General features: G+C 39.8%; 1 protein-coding gene across 1 annotated transcript; it reads left to right on the forward strand.

The window, feature by feature from the left end:
• The first annotated feature begins 5,613 nt into the window (after positions 1 to 5,613).
• On the forward strand, positions 5,614 to 9,947 carry LOC133533426 (uncharacterized). Its single transcript, XM_061872406.1, has 4 exons — positions 5,614 to 6,831; positions 8,169 to 8,318; positions 8,790 to 8,940; positions 9,603 to 9,947. The coding sequence occupies exons 1-4, from the start codon at positions 6,751 to 6,753 to the stop codon at positions 9,725 to 9,727; spliced, it is 507 nt and encodes a 168-aa protein (XP_061728390.1). The 5' UTR covers positions 5,614 to 6,750; the 3' UTR covers positions 9,728 to 9,947.
• The last annotated feature ends 8,968 nt before the right edge of the window (positions 9,948 to 18,915 follow it).

Genomic DNA, 18,915 nt, shown 5'->3' on the forward strand with positions numbered 1-18,915 from the left:
AGTCCCGTTTGTATTAGGTATTTTTGGGTGCGGTGGGTCTAGTGTTAATTTGGGTGCGGTTTTCTGTAAGGTGAAGGTACTTCCTCAGTTGGGCTCTGCTCTAGATCTGGAATGACATCCGCTGCGCTGTGCCCTACCACACAAAGCGAGATGACATTCACAATGCCCATACCTCTCTTTTAATAATGTGTAGAAATCGTGAAAGTTTAAAACAGTGTCTTATGTCCTTGTAATAAGGTTTACAAATTTCACACTGAGGACGATGATAACTACCTATATTAAAAAAATATTAGCTAGAACCCGTTCAATCGACGACAAACATTTCCTAAAAGTAGATATCTTTGCAATAGCGTTGGTAGTAAATCGAGTCTTTTGAGTCTAAATATGAAGAACTCGACTCGTTTTTTCGAGATTCTGCGCTAATAAAACTTCTGCGACGTTAAAGTTCACAGTCTAGTCCTTTATTGAGTCTTTTTCAAGCACAACTGAAAAGGACTGGAACCTGGCAAATAAAGATCCGTCAATAATTTGTAAGATTTATCAAAATCTACCTATGAATTTTACATGAAGACAATGTATTTTGATATTCTTGTAAATAAAATGAATGTTACCTAAAAATGTTTCTACAAAAGACTCGAGAGCCCCTAACAAGTTAAAAAGGACACGAGTTTCAACTTAATCATAAGAATCTATAAGACGCAGTCGAGTCTTTAATCAGAGTACCTACTCAGAGGACTCGAGTTAACTCGAGTTGGGTGGTTAAGAGCCCTTAATCCTTGGAGCGTTCTCCGATTTCACGAAATAACGCTCGATAGATGGCGTTGGCGCTCGGTACGCGAGCGCCGGCAACGCGACGCGCGTTTCAATGCAGACTAGAATAATCTTGATAGTTTTCAATATAATTTCAAGCAACATTAATTTTAGTGTCATATGATATCATATGGGCACTCTTTATTTTGTTGTATTTTTTAGTTAGTTAGTTAGTTTTTTTTTTATGCACACTACTACTAAGTGTACAGACTACAGAGTGTACTATAACCCTTGCTCTTTATTCTGTCTCTTTCACACCAATGGAAAATGAAGAAGTTACTAAATGACTGCAGGTATAAATAAAGTATATTAGTGCGATAGAGAGACAGATAGTGTTTCCTTGTCGTATCGTAAACGATTGGCATGTTGGCCACACACTTGCTTAGTGCCTAGCCAAAATACCAATCGTTTGCGTATATTAGTGCGATAGAGAGAGAGTAGTGTTTCGTTGTCATATCGTAAACGATTGGCATGTTGGCTACGCACCCATGATACCCAGCCAAGAAGCCAATCGATTGCGCATATTAGTGCGATAGAGAGACAGATAGTGTTTCCTTGTCGTATTGTAAACGTTTGGCATGTTGGCTACGCACCCATGCTGCCCAGCCAAGATGCCAATCGTTTGTGCATATTAGTACGAGAGAGAGACAGATAGTGTTTCGTTGTCGTATCGATTGGCATGGTGGCTACGCACCCATGCTGCGTAGTCAAGATGCCAATCGTTTGCGCACATTAGTGCTATAGAGTTTCAGTGTTATTTGAAATCACGTTAGGGTTTGTATTATTATTTTTGACCCGAATGAAGTCCATCCAGGTTCTTATGATGGAGTCAGGAGTTGGTCACCAGAACTCCTAATCTACTCATTATAATTCCATCGTGCTTGGGCTCAAAAGATTTGCCCTGACGAACACCATCGATCTAGATGAGGTCCAGGGTCTCATGACGGAGTCAGGAGTTGGTCACCAGAACTCCCCAGAACTCCTAATCTACTCATCATAACTCCATCGAGTTTGGGCTCAATAGATTTACCCTGATGAGCACCATCAATCTAGATGAAGTCCAGGGTCTCATGATGGAGTCAGGAGTAGGTCACTAGAACTCCTAATCTACTCATTATAATTCCATCGTATTCGAGCTCAATAGATTTGCCCTGACGAGTACCATCGATCTAAATGAAGTCCAGGGTCTCATGATGGAGTCAGGAGTTGGTCACCAGAACTCCTAATCTACTCATTATAATTCCATCGTGTTTGGGCTCAAAAGATTTGCCCTGACGAGTACCATCGATCTAGATGAAGTCCAGGGTCTCATGATGGAGTCAGGAGTTGGTCACCATAAATCCTAATCTACTCATCATAACTCCATCGTGTTTGGGCTCAATAGATTTGCCCTCACGAGCACCATCAATCTAGATGATGTTCAGGGTCTCATGATGGAGTCAGGAGTTGGTCACCATAATTCCTAATCTACTCATCATAACTCCATCGTGTTTGGGCTCAATAGATTTGCCCTCACGAGCACCATCAATCTAGATGATGTTCAGGGTCTCATGATGGAGTCAGGAGTTGGTCACTAGAACTCCTAATCTACTCATTATAATTCCATCGTGTTTGGGCTCAAAAGATTTGCCCTGACGAGTACCATCGATCTAGATGAAGTCCAGGGTCTCATGATGGAGTCAGGAGTTGGTCACTAGAACTCCTAATCTACTCATTATAATTCCATCGTGTTTGGGCTCAAAAGATTTGCCCTGACGAGTACCATCGATCTAGATGAAGTCCAGGGTCTCATGATGGAGTCAGGAGTTGGTCACCAGAACTCCTAATCTACTCATTATAATTCCATCGTGTTTGGGCTCAAAAGATTTGCCCTGACGAGTACCATCGATCTAGATGAAGTCCAGGGTCTCATGATGGAGTCAGGAGTTGGTCACCATAATTCCTAATCTACTCATCATAACTCCATCGTATTCGAGCTCAATAGATTTGCCCTGACGAGTACCATCGATCTAAATGAAGTCCAGGGTCTCATGATGGAGTCAGGAGTTGGTCACTAGAACTCCTAATCTACTCATTATAATTCCATCGTGTTTGGGCTCAAAAGATTTGCCCTGACGAGTACCATCGATCTAGATGAAGTCCAGGGTCTCATGATGGAGTCAGGAGTTGGTCACCAGAACTCCTAATCTACTCATTATAATTCCATCGTGTTTGGGCTCAAAAGATTTGCCCTGACGAGTACCATCGATCTAGATGAAGTCCAGGGTCTCATGATGGAGTCAGGAGTTGGTCACCATAATTCCTAATCTACTCATCATAACTCCATCGTGTTTGGGCTCAATAGATTTGCCCTCACGAGTACCATCAATCTAGATGATGTTCAGGGTCTCATGATGGAGTCAGGAGTTGGTCACTAGAACTCCTAATCTACTCATTATAATTCCATCGTGTTTGGGCTCAAAAGATTTGCCCTGACGAGTACCATCGATCTAGATTAAGTCGAGGGTCTCATGGACTCAGTAGTTGGTCACCAGAACTCCTAATCTATGGAGTTATGATGAATAGACTAGGAGTTCTGGTGATCAACTCCTGAGTCCATCATGAGACCCTGGACCTGATCTAGATTGATGGTGCTCGTCAGGGCAACTCTATTGAGCCCATACACGATGGAGTTCTGGTGACCAACTCCTGACTCCATCATGAGACCCTGGACCTCATCTAGATCGATGGTGCTCGTCAGGGCAAATCTTTTGAGCCCAAACACGTTGGAATTATAATGAGTAGATTAGGAGTTCTAGTGACCAACTCCTGACTCCATCATGAGACCCTGGACTTTATCTAGATTGATGATGCTCGTCAGGGCAAATCTATTGAGCCCTAACACGATGAGGTTATGATGAGTAGATTAGGAGTTCTGGTGACCAACTCCTGACTCCATCATGAGACCCTGGGCCTCATCTAGATCGATGGTTTTCATCAGGGCAAATCTATTGAGCCCAAACACGATGGAGTTATGATGAGTAGATTAGGAGTTCTGGTGACCAACTCCTGACTCCATCATGAGACCCTGGACCTCATCTAGAACGATGGTGCTCATCAGGGCAAATCTTTTGAGCCCAAACACATTGGAATTATAATGAGTAGATTAGGAGTTCTAGTGACCAACTCCTGACTCCATCATGAGACCCTGGACTTTATCTAGATTGATGATGCTCGTCAGGGCAAATCTATTGAGCCCGAACACGATGAGGTTATGATGAGTAGATTAGGAGTTCTGGTGACCAACTCCTGACTCCATCATGAGACCCTGGGCCTCATCTAGATCGATGGTGTTCATCAGGGCAAATCTATTGAGCCCAAACACGATGGAGTTATGATGAGTAGATTAGGAGTTCTGGTAACCAGCTCCTGGCTCCATCATGAGACCCTGGACCTCATCTAGATTGATGGTGCTCGTCAGGGCAACTCTATTGAACCCAAACACGATGGAGTTATGATGAGTAGATTAGGAGTTCTGGTGACCAGCTCCTGACTCCATCATGAGACCCTGGACCTCATCTAGATTGAAGGTGCTCGTCAGGGCAACTCTATTGAGCCCAAACACGATGGAGTTATGATGAGTGGAGTAGGAGTTCTGGTGACCAACTCCTGACTCCATCATGAGACCCTGGACCTCATCTAGATCGATGGTGCTCATCAGGGCAAATCTTTTGAGCCCAAACACGTTGGAATTATAATGAGTAGATTAGGAGTTCTAGTGACCAACTCCTGACTCCATCATGAGACCCTGGACTTTATCTAGATTGATGATGCTCTTCAGGGCAAATCTATTGAGCCCGAACACGATGAGGTTATGATGACTAGTTTAGGAGTTCTGGTGACCAACTCCTGACTCCATCATGAGACCCTGGGCCTCATCTAGATCGATGGTGTTCATCAGGGCAAATCTATTGAGCCCAAACACGATGGAGTTATGATGAGTAGATTAGGAGTTCTGGTGACCAGCTCCTGACTCCATCATGAGACCCTGGACCTCATCTAGATTGATGGTGCTCGTCAGGGCAACTCTATTGAACCCAAACACGATGGAGTTATGATGAGTAGATTAGGAGTTCTGGTGACCAGCTCCTGACTCCATCATGAGACCCTGGACCTCATCTAGATTGAAGGTGCTCATCAGGGCAACTCTGTTGAGCCCAAACACGATGGAATTATAATGAGTAGATTGCGAGTTCTAGTGACCAACTCCTGACTCCATCATGAGACCCTGGACCTCATCTAGATCGATTGTGTTCGTCAGGGCAAATCTTTTGAGCCCAAACACGATGGGATTATAATTAGTAGATTAGGAGTTCTGGTGACCAACTCCTGACTCCATCATGAGAACTTGGACTTCATCCGGGTCAAAAATAATAATGCAAACCCTAACGTAATTTCAAGTGAAAATGCGTTTTTCAGAAAATCGCAGCCAAATAACACTAGACCTTACTCATAGTGTTGTGTTCCTGCCGGTGAGTAAGGTTGCCAGAGCTCAACGAGGGGCGGGAGGGGGTTAGGGTCGGCAACGCGCATGTAACTCCTCTGGAGTTGCAGGCGTACATATGCGGGCCGTATGCTTGTTTGCCACCGACTTAGTATTAAAAAAAAGTAACACTGAAAATCCATCAATAAGCGAGTCTGTTAGGCATACTGTAAAAAATGAACTTTTATTAAGATTTTCTAATCGCAGTATATAGCACTTCTCGGAACTCCGTAGCTGATTACGATCGCAACGAATGCCTGACAATCGAGCACAGGTCCGTCCTCTAAGCGCGCTCCGCGCGGACTGAGAGCGGGGCGTCGCTGCTGCGTGATTTATACGTGTTTTAAAAAAATATAAATTTACGGCAATGTAGGTCCCATAGTTACGATTTTTTTTTTATAGGTTAACATAAAGTTACAGTTTGCTATAATATTATTTTTAAAGCAAAATATGCGTACAATTTGCGGAAATAAAATATAATAAAACCCTGTTTTCGCCAAAAAAAAGAAGAAAACTCGGAAGGTATTTTATCAGTTTTTTCAAATGAATCTTCGATTGTTAATCATTCCAGCCCCTCGTACGAGATATGTTGAATCAAATTGTAGTCATGTACCAAATGATTCTTGTTTATAGCAAAATTGAGAACCGAAACGCCACATCTCACTGCAAAATTTGGAAAAGACTCCCAAAAAACCTCATTAAAAAAGAGGTTTAAAAGAGAAAATGAAAATTTGAACTGTTGGAGCCCCTAGTTTAGGAAACGATTATTTAAGTACGTTATCAGTTTTTGAATAAATACTAATAGTTACGTCGTAATCTTGAATGAAAAAGGAAGCATTTTACAAAATACGCTCGTCTGTAGGAATAAGGACTCTTAAGTAAGACCAACGCTACTGTGGAGTAGTAATGGTCGTGGACCATCGGGCATGCGTAACATGGAGACTCTCCGAATCAGGAAACACTATCCAAAAAATCGCATAGCTGCGCGTCACGATTGAAAAAGGGCTATAAACGTCGTCTCAAGTGGGTGCCTTTATCAGCCCTTATCAGATTAGGTACCAGCCAGCGAGGATAATGAAATCATCGAAATTAATCATTTAAATGATAACTAGTGATTGTGCGGCGCCAGTCCCTTGTCAACAATAGTATAATAAACACATTTGGAGTAAAATCAATAAAGATATTTAGTTACGGAATATTCTTTGAACGCCTGTCTGATAGATACTTGGAAGAATATTTTGAACGCCTATCAATTAGAGACATATTGGGAGCAGTGAAATATTTTGAATTTCCAATAACGCATGTTTGAAGTGGAGAATTTCGTACTTTTATTTGGATAATATTTTTTAATTAAAGAAATAACTCTTAGACTGCTGTCGAAGAATTACTGTGAGATAAATATAGTAAAGGAATAAAGTATGAGTGTGTTTAGATTGAATAGTTGTTGTTTCTGCATCAACCTCGATGTCGGCGCTAAGATTACTGGAATCGTATGCGTGGTGAGTACCTAGATATGTATATTGTCAAAGAATTGTATTATTATTTATTTATTTTATTTATTTATTGTTCGGAGAACCAACAGCTATAAATTGCACAATACTTCTATAAATAATTATCTAGAAGGTTTGTCCGCAGTTCCACATGTTGGATTAGGATTTGTGGGATTGGGTACTGCATGTGCCATTGGGATGCATACGGTAGTCGAGCGGGTTGAATCATATAAATAAAATTGCCCGTATTCAGGTCCAGGGAGGGAGGGGCACGAATAACATCTTTGTGCCCCGGCTTATCTCGCCTGCACGTGGTCCTCCTGCTGCTTAACGGAAGAGATAGCAACAGAGAAGGGAAACTTGAAACAAACCCGGCTCGGTGCCAGCCGTTATGCACCTGCAGCCGATCCGACTCCGCGCGTATTGACTTGTCTTTCCCGCGGATCTAGTTGGTGAGGTCGAGAGAGAGTTACAGGTCTTGGGCAACCCTGTATCTTTTCGTTTGTGTCCCAGGCGATGCAGTGTCTGTGGAGAGGTCACTTCACCCACGTTGGCTTTGCCGCGTGGAAAACAACACGGGGAGTGGCAGTCACCAGTGATAAGTCCAAACAGATAGGCGTAAGTTAGGACGCTAGGGGTCACTCCTGACAGTACGTAAAATTCACGACGACGCTTGGTTTAAGACACTCGCAAGTAAGCGGGCCAAGCGTCATCAGCCTGACACCTGTTCGGCAGGGGCAAACTACACCTGCCAGGCTTGTGGGCGTGTTTGCCGCTCCCGTATTGGCTTACACAGCCATGAAAAACGTTGTCGCCCTGCCTGACACTGCTTGTATAGTCTGTAATAGACTCGAAGGCCAATGATGATGATTCAGGTCCAGACAAGATCTGGCTTTCCATACAAAATGTTATCATAATCGAGCCAAAAATTAACATAATATTAATATTAATATCCATATGGACTCTTGGAGTTGCCGAGGCAATAACGACATGACGCTTTTTAAATTAAACAAACATTTAATAAACGGTTACATTCTTATAACAGTAGGTAATTTAGGACTGTGTTGTTAAGTGATATGAAACTATTTATCGTCCACTTGTCTTATCAATTATAATTTTTAAAATAAACGTGTTATAAATAGTGAGGTACCTGTAGCATTGTCTATAATGAGTAAAATGATTGGCCTCAGAAAATTAGAATTACCAAATATAGTATCGCTGGTTTACGTTCGTTTGCATTTTTATCTTAACTAAACGATATCAAAGTATGCAGATAGGTTAGCAAGGTCGCTTGGTCTAAATCATTTCGTCGGGATTCACTTGTTCAATTTTCTGTGTTTGTCCAGCTATTTGCTGCAATGTCAGCGACGCTGTTCGCGGTGCCGGCGCTGCTGCTGCGGCTGCCACCAGCCACCATGTTGTTCTACAGCGTTGCTGCCGTCACTTCTGCACTACAGTTCATCAGTGGCTGTGCCATGGTCTGCGGACTGTTCCAAGTATGTTTAAAACATGTTTGTATCGATCAGCCACAAGAGCCCTGCCTACGGGACATAGGCCTCCAGTCCTGTGCACTTGCACAGGTCTTATTAAGGACGCCCTTGTTTTGGCTCGTAATGCAGAGCTTGGAGCGTTTCCCTTGATCCAAAATGGTCGCCACTCTAGTAATTTTATGCCTTATAAGAAAGGGCTGTTCTTTGGGCTATGTGGCCCGCCCATTGCCACTTCAACAGTAATCCTACGAATGATGCTCCCGTATAAGTCATATGAATGAATGTTAATTTCAAAATTTACACTTAGTACTTATGATGAATTCAAACTTAACAATAATATTTCAGATCCGATCAGAGCGTATAAACGCGTCAGACCTTTAGAAATTATTGATAGCCACAATCATTCGTTATTATTGCTTAACTGTTTCTTACACTTGCCTTTTTTCGTTAAACTTACCGTTGAACTTTTGTTTCCAGAAGCGTCCCAGCCTCATGCAGCCATGGCTGCTCCTCACGTGGACAGTATGCGGCAGCCTGCTCCTGCTGTCCAGCGCGGGGACGGTCATGATGTACGTCAGCGGTGACGTCCGAGAGAGTTACGTCACCTCTATCTATTCCCTTTATTCCAGTGAGTACCTATTTCACTTAAAGTCCTATGTCGCCTAGGTGGGGTAGAGGGCGTACACAGTGCGTCGCCATCTCGTTCTGTCTTGGGTTGTGTGCTTCATCTGGGGCCATGATGCCCGATTGCCGTCAACTTGGATGCCACTGAGCGCCGCGCGCAGCCAGGATTGTTTGGGACGAGCCTTGGGTTTGGCCTAGGGATGTGGTCGGGATGGGATCCCTTATACTTAGTGCCCTAGAAATGTATTGTGGCTCTGTTCTCGGTTTGTTGCTGTAAACTAACTAAGCTGACTTGCCTGATTTCTTCTGTCTCTACGTGTAGGTTTTAAGCGTCCAGATACATCGATCTTCTCTACCTAATTAGGCCCAATATCTTTCTAAACTACTGCCTGTCTATGCTAATTCAGGTGCCGAAAATCCAGAAAGCTCCCCTTGTTTAAAGTTACCCTACCGTATTTAATCAATATCATACCATCCGAATCTGATCGACGAGTATCGACAAGTTAAGTGATATCATAAGTCGGCTCCGAGGGGAGGAAATTATTTGCCACACCGTATCCGTATCGTTTAACTGCTTCGCCCATTTGAATAGATTCGGAAGTGACATTATTTCTGAGGTGCATGATTTCTGATACTTAATAAAATAACTAAATATATTTTTTCCAGTGATTCTCCTGTACTTGGCAATAGTAGTCCGAAGTCGGCGGGAGGAACTGCTGGATGAAATAAAGTGGGACTCGGGGAAGCGGCTCATGAGGCCTGCTGCAATCGAGAAGAATCTCTACGTGTAGGGGCTGAAGGTTCCAATTCTTTGGGAATCATCGAAGCTGGCTAGGATTCACTTCTTTCAGTCATTGGTCGATCAAGACTATTACTTATAGGCTGAAGGAGAAATTTGGGATGAATAGGAATCGAGGTGGTAATACCTATAAGATAGATTAATATAAAAGCTTTGTTAAAATTGTTTGAATATATTTTATTGCTTTTGTTTTGATAGCTTAATTGCAACAAGTTACCGACTTCACTTTATCTAATAACTATGACATAATAATACCTGAAGGTCACACTTTTACCGTCTGTTATTGTATCGTGATCGTCACTTTCCAAGAAATAATACTCGTATGTAAGAGCGGGAGACGCATATGACACGATAGACAATAAAAGTGCAACCATCATGTTACCAGCTACCTACCATATAAGATGCGAACGGATCCGGTGACGGGCCCAAGCAAGAGTGGTTTTCTCTTTTACGAAATATCAGAAGAATCAAAACATCGTTAAAAATATTAGACATGTAAAAAATACTTGGTCTCATATTGCCAAAAGTGTTAAATGTTTGATATTTATGATGTTGAATTTTTTTTTTACATTTCAAATATTATATTGTCTTAGGTTACCGGGATAGTTACTCATGAAATAAAACTATGGGAACGGATTATATCACGTATAATGAATTTATCGAAGGAGCGAGCGAAGCTACCCACGTACAAAAATAATAAAACAAAAACTATCCATTTTAAGGCTAGTTATACGCGATTCAAATATTGGTTACTGTGTTCTGATATTTCGTGAAACGGAAAACGACCCTTGCAAGAGTCTCCGGCCCTACGTCGCGGCTCCGACCGCAAGTGCCCATCGGCCATGTGGATCTAATAAGCCCTTTACAGCTTTTTATGACCTTCTCATATCAAGCAATGCTATTGCATAAAGTAGTTTTTACATGCACTGAAGCCTTATGACAACCGTATATACCACAAGTGCTAACCAAACTGCGTGTAAAATAGAGGCATGACACGAACATAGAATTACATAATTTAAAAGCTGCGCAACCCGGCACTCTCCCATTAGCTAAGACAATGTGCGCGCGCGCACGCCGCCCGCCTGCTCGTCCGCCGGAAAATCGCCTTTTCTTCTATTCCTATTGCTGTTTTACATTAAGACCGTGTTTCAGAGTTGGACGAAGTTAACTCTGTGCAGACTTAGCAATTACAAAGTGTGGCAGTGTCAATGTAAACTTTATGTACATGTGTATGTTAAATTTTGATCGGAATTTGACGCTTTGCATTTCCGCATTCCATCGCTTGCCAAGTTGCAGGCTTAGGCTGGAGTTAGTTTAGATAAAACAATGTTTCTGTCTTCCGGCCGGAAAGCGTCAACTTTCGGCTCACTGCGCTTAAATATATAGTTGCCGCTTTCCGGTTCCGTAGGACAGAAAAACAGTAAACACACCTAAATAAGAATGCCAGAGATCACATGTTTGCTGACCTCAGCTTACATATGATCTGAGACATTTCTTATTTTACTGCCCTAGGTATATAAAACCCCTCTGCGTGCACGTACACATTAATAAATAATAATAAAATAATAAATAAATTTATTACACAAATTGACTAAGTCCCACAGTAAGCTCAATAAGGCTTGTGTTGAGGGTACTTAGACAACGATATATATAATATATAAATATCTATAAATACTTAAATACATAGAAAACGCCCATGACTCAGGAACAAATATCCATGCTCATCACACAAATACATGCCCTTACCAGGATTTGAACCCGGGACCATCAGCTTCGTAGGCAGGGTCACTACCCACTAGGCCAAACCGGTCGTCACAGAAACGCACACAATAAATAACTTGACAGCAACAGAAATTCATGTGCAATTATTGATTATGAAATTGTAAAGGATCAGGAGTAATCTAACTTTTCAGCAAAGTAAATAATGTGTCCGCAAACCTTTGCCATCATTAAGAAAACGAGGCATAAGCCCCTTTTAGACGATTCAAGAACTTGCATGCAATATTTAATACATTGCTAACTACAAAACAATGACTTCAGTCGATCGACCAAATGCCGCAATGTAACGAAAATCGCATGCAGTTCTTGAATCGTCTAAATGGGGCTTTATAGATAAAAAAAAATCGAATTGCACCTCCTCCTTTAAAAGTTTGATGTCAGTTAAAAAGCAGGGGTCTGGGGAGGGCCTTTACACTGGTTTACACGAGCACAAATCTCTTCAGCGGCGGGCGAGCAGGGACAACAGCACCCTTTTCTCGACGCACGGACGCAAGCAGGGTGACAATGAAGTTTATAAATATGACGTGTGGAAAAAGGCGTTTAGTTCATACGTGGCTGCATAATGGTGAGTCAGTTTTTATGTTAAGAGTTTAATTAGACGTAAAAATTAAACAGTAATTTTCCTACTTTGATAAGTATCATGTTTCCATACATTATATTTAATACTCTTCTACTTTAAGAGATCCCTCAAGGGGATAAGTTTGCCCTTGTTTCTGTGTCTGTCTGTATGTAGCCACTTGTTTTGTGTAAATAAAATATCGAATAGATACTTACTTCTCTGTAACAGTAAACAATATACACATATATTTACTACATATATTTACTGTAGGTATACCTAGTGGTAGGACTACAAATGGAAAAACAATTCATTCTTGAAATGCCAAAAAATATTTCAAGTTACTTTGTTTTATTTATGTAGATACAGTAAATGAAAGGGTGAGTTAGGGAAATCGTTTTCTAAGAAATGACGAATTGATGACACAATTTGCTTTTACATGGTATGATAATTATTTTAGTAGAATTATTCCTTGATAAGAACCACTTGTAATTTACGTCATAAAATCTCGTAGAAATGATAACAAATCTTAAAATTATCACTAAGTTTTAGAATTGTAAATACACACCTAGGCATTATTGTTATCTAGGCATTATTGTTACCTACTCTATTATCTAGGTGAGTACCTAAAGTGTGTTCCGTATCTCATTTATAGAAATGTGTTTTTAGGGTTCCGTAGTCAACTAGGAACCCTTATAGTTTCGCCATGTCCGTCTGTCTGTCTGTCTGTCTGTCTGTCTGTCTGTCTGTCCGAGGCTTTTCTTACCCTACACTGAGCGTGGCCCGACATGCTCTTGGCCGGTTTTTTTTGTGTAATAACCAGTCTAATATCAAATAAATTGATAAGATGAATTTTCTAGAAAGTATAAAATAGTACATTACGATACAAGTGCGAAAAATAGGAAATTCGAAACGAGTGGCGATAAATTAAAACACGACCGAAGGGAGTGTTTTAAATCGACACGAGTTGCGAATTACCTATTTGCACATGTATCGTACAACGTTTTACAGTACATATGGCCTTTTAAATGTTCGACACAGTAACGTAATATGCTAATTTTCGCACTAGTGCGCTAAAGTAGCACCATATGTACTGTAAAATATATTTTAGAGAGTGTTAGATAATAATGAGGAGAGACTATATTATAACCTGCGTATTTTAACGATTGCGTACCCAAAGGCTGCACAGCGGAACCTAGCATAACATACTCCTACCTAACAAAACCGGGCATGGGTCAGTTTAAAAAAATGTTAAACGTAAAATAAATAAATATTACTTAATGACAATTTTACAAAGATCAACCAAGTCCAACAGTACGGTCAATAAGGTTTGTGTTGTGGGTCTTAACTACTAGACGACGATATAGTATAATGTTATCACTATCAGTACCCCTAGTGTAAATTTAGTCGATAGCGAAACGTGACGTACGCGTTTGCGTTAAGTCTCATTTTGTATGGGTTTTTGAACAGCGCGCCAAGCGGGACGTTTTGGAAAGTCAAAAATCTCATTCGCATTAGGCATTAAGTCCGCCATTTGTACTTTTTTGTATTGTGCAATAAAGTTATATATACGGTGCTCACGAGGAACCCGAAAGATTTTAACCACGTACTTCTGAGCCCAAAAGACGGAAAAAATGTTATGAGATTCGCTAAATTTCGCCAAAAAAAATTTTTTTTTTTGTTTCAAATTTTGAACGTATTTCTACATAAAAAGTTAATCTTATGGTAAAACTGGCACTGAAAATATTTTTTTTGGTAAAACTAGTTCTTGCAAAGGTTACATGTCACTTTTTGACATCTATCAATAAGGATATTTAGAAGCATCATCGCGATCAAAAAGGCGTATTGCACTAAATTACGATAAGATGTTTTTTTACATTGGTATTAGGTAACTCTGAAACTAGGCGAAATCCAGAAAAGTTTATATGACATTTTAGTCTCTAAATGTAATCAGTAATACACTGTCCAAATCTTTTGGGTTCCTCGTGAGCACCGTGTATAAATAAGTACTGGTATAAATTAAATAGTATAGGACGTTATTAGAAAAATTTAATAAGTCCCATAGTAAGCTCATTAAGGCTTGTGTTGTGGGTTCTTAGACAACGATATTGTTAGAGTAATAGTATGAACGCAAACCCCTACAAATAGTGTCGGTGCAATGTGTCATGGTCGCCGCATTGACACGCACCTTTTATTGGCTCTCTCTCTCTGTGCCGTACATGTTGCCGCGTCATCATCTACTTGCATATTTTAATTTGTATTTTCTTACAATATATCGTTAAAAGTCTACTTGTGTTATTTATTTCATCAGGTTATGGGCTTCCCCCTACCTGTTAACGTTAGTTTCGAGAAATATTCAGTGTTTAAACGTAAAAGATGGCATCAAACAGTCATATGATGGCCATAGAAAAGCTCACAGGCCGTGACAACTGGACAAGTTGGAGTTTCGCTGTCAAAGCCTATCTTCAACATGAGGAACTTTGGGACAGTGTTCAAGGTGAAAATACAGATGCTAAGAAAGACTTAAAGGCAAAATCAAAGCTTATACTCTTAGTGGATCCATATATAATATAAATACGTAGAAAACACCCATAACACGCTCAAGAACAAATATTTATGTTCATCACACAAATGAATGCCCTTACCAGGATTTGAACTCGGGGCCGTCGGCTTCATAGGCAGGGTCACTACCCAAGTACCCACTAGGCCAGACCGGTCGTATACCTCCATAAAAAACATTCATAACTCAGAAACAACTATTTGTGTCTAACACATAAATAAATGCCCTTACCATGATTCGAACGTACGATTAGGCAGGGTCACTATTGACTAGGCCAGGAGGCTGTCAGAATATTCTGTAATAGTCCAGAACTCACAGAGCGCGAGCCCAATTCGCACTTGAACGGCATTTGCAAATTTGCATGTCGGATCTCATTAATACACACCTGAATCACTTTCATTATAAAACGGTAATAATTGAAATCCCAACTCATCCGTGATCGTGTGAAATAGTCTATTCCATTCTACGTCTATCGGACACGGAACTGTACCATGTGCTGTTGAAAATAAAATTGAGTTTAGCTTGATGATGACATCAGGTCGCGGTACATCAAGTCAAAGTGTGCTGTATAGGGATTGCAATCCGGTCCGGCGGATCCGGTAATCCGGCCGGATCCGGCACTTTTCAGGAGCTACCGGATCCGGTAAAAAGCACCGGATCCGGACCGGATCCGGTAAAATTAAAATAATGCCTAAATTAAATACAGCATGCGCTGTGCGTTTTACAAGAAGAAAAGGCGACGGATGAGAGGTATGAAGTTGAACAAAACAGAAAACGAATGAAAAAGTTTAAATTTAGTGAGATAAAAATATATTTATTATGACGATGACTGGGAACTGGAGAGGATTTCTTCTTCTTTCATATTGGTGGCACGATATGACGATTACATAAATACTGTAATAGAAGGAAAAATTAAAGGATGGAGATGCCATGGAAGGCATTTTTAATTTATGCTAAAGAGAAGGTTAATGTTTAAAAAGATTATCTTTTGTCATTACAATTTCATCCAATCTTATGCAGTTTCCTTCATCTCCTTGTACGTGCTACTCTACGTCTAGCCAATTCTTTATTTGATCCATGTAACTTTTCGTAGGAAGTCCCTTTCCGCGATGGTTTTTAATCCTACACTCTATAATTTTTCACCTGAGATCGTCGTATCGCGTTTCATTCCCTATAATTTGACCAATATACTTTTCTGTAAATTATTATTATTTTAAATCATACAGTTTACTACTTTCTCGGACAAAAAATTAGAACTAAGTAATATTGGAGCGCATTAAAAGTAAAATATCTTCTTTTGTTACTAGAATGGATGTCAACGTTACAAAGAATTCAATCAGAGAACAGTTACGAAAACTTGTCCTTTCAAGAAGTTTCATTTCCCACCCCACATGGCCCACATCCCATCACCAGGCTTTAGAAACTAATCAAATTTATAATTGTAAACGGAAATTTGAGCACTTGCAAATAGTTAAATATAATAAAAAACCGACTTCAAATTTTATTTTTAAAGATATAATATATTCACATTGTAACACTTTTTACTACTCAGTTCTATTTTATTGTTAAGAAGTTATTTATTAACTTCAAATTATAGATTTATGAATACGAATTACGCAAAAAACTATAAAAATATATTATTTAATTAACTTGAATATTCCTATACAAATCCGGATCCGGTCCGGCCGGATCCGGCCGGATCAGGGCCAAAATCCGGCCGGATCCGGCCGGATTGAAAATCAATCCGGTTTGCAATCCCTAGTGCTGTATCAATTCGTTCTGTTACATAATTATTATCATGTTAGAGTTGACACTACTTTTACTTACGTATTCATATTTTAATAGTTCATTATGAGTGAATTAAAATAATATTTTATACAATAGTGATATAGGTAGTAGAGAGCTTTTCAGTCGAGTAGCGTGTTTAGGCAACGAAGCTTGCTGAGTTGCCTAAGTATGATACGAGATTATACCATTATTGTATACAATACTTTTTCTACGAGTAATCTAAAATAATACTTTTTTTACTATAAACCCTAAATAATTAATGAAACTGGGTAAGTATCTCAGTAGACAAGAATGTAGACATAAACGCGCGACTCCGCGCCACCCCGCGCCCCGCGCCCCTTCAGTCTTTTCTATGGGAGCGCGGCGGCAACTGATTGGTCAATTTTTTTAATAGTTGACTACAGCGTATCGAAGTAAATCTTATAGTTGAGGTGGAGCCCATACATGAAAGGTACGCAATTATAGTTTGGTTAACTCAACCAGTCATTCATTCATCAAGAATTCAATTCATACATTCGAAGAGTAGAAGAAAATATTGTATAATGCGAGCATTAGAGAGGTTACACCATAATAACATGGGGGCCGCAGCTCTATGTTAGAATGATAGGGCAACTTATACTTTTCGTTACTATCATACTTGCATCTCGTTTGATATAAATTCGCGTTATAACGCCTAAGAGTAAAGACGCGACCGCTTTTTCATACAAACGTAGAAAATGGGTTACACAAACCCATTTTCCTCTCTGGATATAAACATTATATAAAGCTGTAACTATATTTTTCTACTCGTCGACCAATACTACATAAATACTTCGACTAATAATAAAACTATACTCATTACTCTCCGGGTAATGGTTGCATGAGTAGAAATCACGAAAATAAATTAATTTAATTATTTTTATTTTGATAATTTAAAAAAACGTAGTGCAACTTTACGTACTTTAAGGCTCAAACACGCCAAGCACTCCTCCTTGGAAGTGATCCGAGGAATTAGTATTGTGTACCAGTCGCCGCGGAGACTACTGGACCCTGGCCACACTGGGGTAATGAGGCTCTGGAGTTTTTTAGGAAGTTGGGCAGGCGTTTACGAAAGAAGGGTAGTGATCCCCGCTCTGGGTCTTCGCTGGTCAAACAGGTTTCCATCGCCATACAGCGGGTGGGGAGGATGGCCGTTAGTTTATAGATGTTTTTGACGAAGCCTGTTGCGGGATAAATTAGTTGTTTAGTGTTAATTTACAACAAGCTTGTGACGATGCTTGTGCTTTATTTTATTTTATTTTTATTACATACATGGAAAACCAACAGCTTTAAACATTTCTATAAGATACAATAGAAATACAGAGCCAATTACAGGTATCAATCACAGGTATACAACGTGTCCCAAAACTCAACGATAAGCCGGCACCAGAGGATGGAGCTGCTTATGATTAGTCGAGAAAAAATAAGGAAAAAAATATATCTCAATTATTTTAGAAATTACAGAAAAAAAAATGAAATTCATCGAAAATCGACATCCCTAATGGTATTTTTAACGACCATGTCACAAATATTCAAATATTACTGTTTTTTTTTTGTTTTTGGAAACTTAAGTAGCCCTGCTATCTAACACAGTTCTTAAAAATACCATAATACATGTAGTTTTTACACAAAAAATAATCAAAATTCATTTTGTCCCTACAATTTTGAAAGATTTTTTCTTACAGTCCACTTTCAATCATCATGGTGTAAAAAAATAGTATCGACACCACTATGGCAATTATTTTCAAAAGTTGACGCAACTAACCAAGATTCCAAAATGGTATAATACTTTAGGAAACCTAGTCACAAAAAAAAACAACGAATTTTTAAACAAGAATCGACATTATTTAATGTTGGCGGTAATCACTTTTACTGTACCCAAAAAAGGATTTTTGTTTTTGAAAAATGTTGAATAAATGCAAAGAAATGGTACATTTTTTTTTCCTTTTTTTAAATTCATTTACTACATTATTAATACTACAGTAAATGTTCAAATTGCCTGCCACCGGCATTAATACAGACATGACATCGCCTTAGAAATGATCGTTTTATCCGTCGTGCATATCTTCTACCATTGATATGATCCGCAGCTTGTGTGATTTTTTGGCGAAGCTCGTCCAATGTTGCTATGGGTTTTGAGTAGATTTTGTCTTTAAGACAGCCCCAGTAGAAGAAGTCCAGGGGGTTCAGGTCGGGCGAACGGGGTGGCCACAAGATAGGACCAAGTCGCCCGATCCAACGCCCTGGATACTCTTGGTTTAAGTATTCTCGCACTGCACGGGTATAGTGACATCAATTAATACGGAACGGTGCACAGCGAACAAAGGATCAGAGTGTACTGACTTGAAAATTGTATTAACTACCCACATTTTCCATTGAAATTTTAAAACTTGCAACAACAACCCTTTTCAAAAGTGATTAATATCAACATTTAAAAATGTCGGTTCTTGTTTAAAAATTCGTTGTTTTTTGTTGTGAC

The sequence above is a fragment of the Cydia pomonella genome, unplaced genomic scaffold, assembly GCF_033807575.1.
Source record: "Cydia pomonella isolate Wapato2018A unplaced genomic scaffold, ilCydPomo1 PGA_scaffold_163, whole genome shotgun sequence".
In the NCBI taxonomy this organism is placed as follows: domain Eukaryota; kingdom Metazoa; phylum Arthropoda; class Insecta; order Lepidoptera; family Tortricidae; genus Cydia; species Cydia pomonella.